General features: G+C 49.3%; 1 protein-coding gene across 1 annotated transcript in view; it reads right to left on the bottom strand.

The window, feature by feature from the left end:
* LOC138358014 (uncharacterized) overlaps positions 1-2,249 on the bottom strand; it is a 271,908-nt gene extending 269,659 nt beyond the window's left edge. Inside the window, exons 1-2 of the mRNA XM_069315479.1 lie at positions 1,883-2,249; positions 1,371-1,500 (exon numbers count right to left, since the gene is read on the bottom strand). Of these exons, the coding sequence (XP_069171580.1) occupies positions 1,371-1,500; positions 1,883-2,249 (497 nt within the window). The remainder of the gene's footprint in view (positions 1-1,370; positions 1,501-1,882) is intronic.
* Positions 2,250-3,104: the final 855 nt, after the last annotated feature.

Here is a 3,104-nt window from a genome sequence, read left to right as displayed (position 1 = left end):
CTCCTCGTCTAATATATCTATCTGTGTGAAATAGTTTAAATCCATATATTTGATATTCAGCTAATAGTTCTCTATTTTCTACATTCATCCACGTTTCGGTAAGTGCAATAATATCTATTTTTTCTGTGCAGACAAGAGCATTTAATTCGTTAATTTTATTTCTTAGACTTCTACTGTTAGTGTAATATACCCTAAGTGAATTGTTATTTTGCGGACCTTCTCTTTCCCTGATCGTTTTGCCAATTCCTTTCTCCCACAAACACATACTTTTATTACCTCCTTCCTCCAAATCAATTCCCATACCACTATCTACTAACAGTTTAAACCCAAACAAACACCTCTAACCACTTCTTCTAGCGAGTTCGCAACAGCAACAACCCCAGCTCTCGATAGATGCACCCCATCACGAGCATACATTTCATTTCTTCCATAGAAGTGTTCCCAGTTGTCTATGAAAGATATTGCATTTGATTTGCAATATCTTTCCAGCCGGCAATTGACACCAAGTGCCCTCGATATCCATTCATTTCCCACTCCCTTTCTTGGAAGAATGCCACATATGATCGGGATTCCTCCCTTGCTCCTAACTAACTCTATGGCTGTTTTATACCTCTGAATCAGTTCCTCACTCCTGACTCGACCAACATCATTTCCTCCCACGCTAATGCAAATAATGGGATTGTTCCCATTACCAGCCATAATATCATTCATGTTGTTTATAATATCACCAATGCCAGCTCCGGGATAGCAAACCCTTAACCTGTTCCCCCTATCTCTAGCACAAAACGTTCTATCCAAATACCTTATCTGGGAATCTCCCACAACTAATGTTTGCTTAGGTACTTCCTTTACTTTCTGAGGGGCCTGCGCTTCCTTTCTCTTCGTTGCTTTCCCTTTTGCGCGATCCACAGTCTCTCCACAGCACTCGTCCTCCAAAACGTCAAATGAATTTGAAGTTGCTATGGCGTTTGAAGGCGGCTTTATCAAAGTCTTCTTAAGGCCCCTGTCTTTCGCAACTCTCCAAGACGAGGTCCCTTTACTGCTGGTCTCCTCCTTCGTTACTTCTCGTTGTTTTTTAAGCTGACGCACCTCCTCCCGCAGAGAGTCCAACTCTGTCCTCAGGGCTCCCACTAGAGTCACCAGGTCCTTCACTACAACTTCCATATTGCTATGATAATATAACAATGTGGGTGACAAAGACTTGCTGTGAAGAGTAGGTAAAGAATAAATTGAGGATAGGAGAATTACCTTAAGATTAGGCTTGGACTGGCTGGCATATGCATTATATATCATTAATGCATACGCCAGGGGGGGGGGATGGGGGAGATCTCCCCAAAGGCATAAACTGCTAGGTCAGGTAATCCACAAACCCATCTCCAATGACTCCAAGGTCATGGGAAGCTTGACCTTCCCCTGAAGTTGCACCCACCGTTATATCTGTCTGTATAGCCTGTTTTGCCGCAGTTTGCACAGTGTGCTTCATTACGGCAGGCGAGGCGACTGTGCCCCAATAGATAACAAGCGTAACACAGGGAAGTTGTAGGGCTGGACCTGATACGAGGTCCTGTGTAGTGCCACCCGATCAGGGAGGGGCCCATCGAACTTTACACGGACCATGGATGTCGGGTTTGCTGCTCCGTGAATCCTGGTAACTTCCAATAATCCCGCTGATGCACCCCCTAACACATGCAGAGCGGTCTGGATGTTATCCACATCAACACTCTGGTCATTGGGCCAATCTTCCCATACCGGGCCCGAGACTGCTCCTGCGACAATACCTGTCGGCACCTGACAGGCCAGTCCCCAAACTTAATAATGTCGGATACACGGATGTGTGATAGAGCCTCCTTTTTGATGTGTAGCTTCAGTGCTGCACCCCTACCCATGGTACACGCGGTCTCAGGCAGGCAATGTGACCACAATACTGAAGCCTCAATTGCTGCACCTAAGGTACGAGGATTTGCAACCACGCACTGAGCTGATTCTGACTGGATTAGGACAACCACAAACGAGGAATGAGGTACCACAAGAGAAAGGTCTTCTGAAGGCAAAGACATTCTCTTAGCATCTCGCTTTGGCACAGCATCAGCCGACTCATTTTCCAGCAGACGTTTTCCTCTCTGCGACTTGCTGTCAACGTACATGGCGCCCCCGCTCGGGGAGGCGTCCATTAGTGAGGCTCCGGCCTCCCCCGGTGCTGTGAGCCCCTGGGTAGCTGCAGTGAGCACACACTGGCCCAAAAAAGCCATCTGAATTCAAAGATGAGCTCCAGGCGAGGTGTGGAAAGTAAGTCCAGCCAGGGGTGTTCAATCTGCGCGCCAAGATGGCCGACCTTCGGGCGGGAATCTCCTCCACAACCAAATCTTTTAGTGTGGACTCCCTCCCCGCTCAGCTCGTTGTTGCCCTTGTGGGGGCTTAGTGGGCGGCTGCCAGAGTGTGATGCTCCTTGGGACAGTCCTCTATCCTTTTCTAGCCTTGTGCTCCTGCTGCCGTCCTCTCCAATTCTGCTGGACACCTTTTCCTTTTCCTTCTGTTTCGTTTTTCTCCCCCCTCTTCTCCTATCTGCTTGCCGTTTCCTGCCGACCTTTTGCTCGTTCTGGTTCTTCCCTTGGACTTCTTCTATTTTGACGCCCGGGTGCTTGAGGAGGCATACTCTTGCACCCGTAGAACTGTAGTACCCGACGTCGAGAGCGAGGGGAACCTTTTATTGTCAATCCCCTTTCGTCACTGAACCCGATCTCGACGGACTGTCAGTTTCTTAAGGTGGCGTTTGTGGGGCGTATACTCACGACGCACCCTAGGAGGCCCCGGCATGATCGGCGATAGCTTCTTGTTGGGTGTCCTGCCTCTAATTGTGGCTCCATGGTGGGTGTGGGGGCACATTCGTGAATGAATTCTTCTTTCGTCAAGATGATAACCCTGTTTCGGCTGCTTCTGGTTTACCTTCTCAGGCTCGTGGGGTGGGCGACCAAGCCCCCGAGTCGGTCCGTGTTGGAAGACCGGGCTCTGTAGCCTCCGCTGCATTGGGCCCGACCTTGCTCCTCCTTTGGCCTCTCTGACTCCTTCCCCTGGCTCCCCTCCCTCCTCTGTGGTTGGGTCGAGCC

This window comes from Procambarus clarkii, chromosome 81 (assembly GCF_040958095.1).
Source record: "Procambarus clarkii isolate CNS0578487 chromosome 81, FALCON_Pclarkii_2.0, whole genome shotgun sequence".
Classification (NCBI taxonomy): Eukaryota; Metazoa; Arthropoda; class Malacostraca; order Decapoda; family Cambaridae; genus Procambarus; species Procambarus clarkii.
The sequence above is the reverse complement of the archived record's forward strand: the minus strand, read 5'-3'. Positions and strand labels throughout refer to the sequence as shown.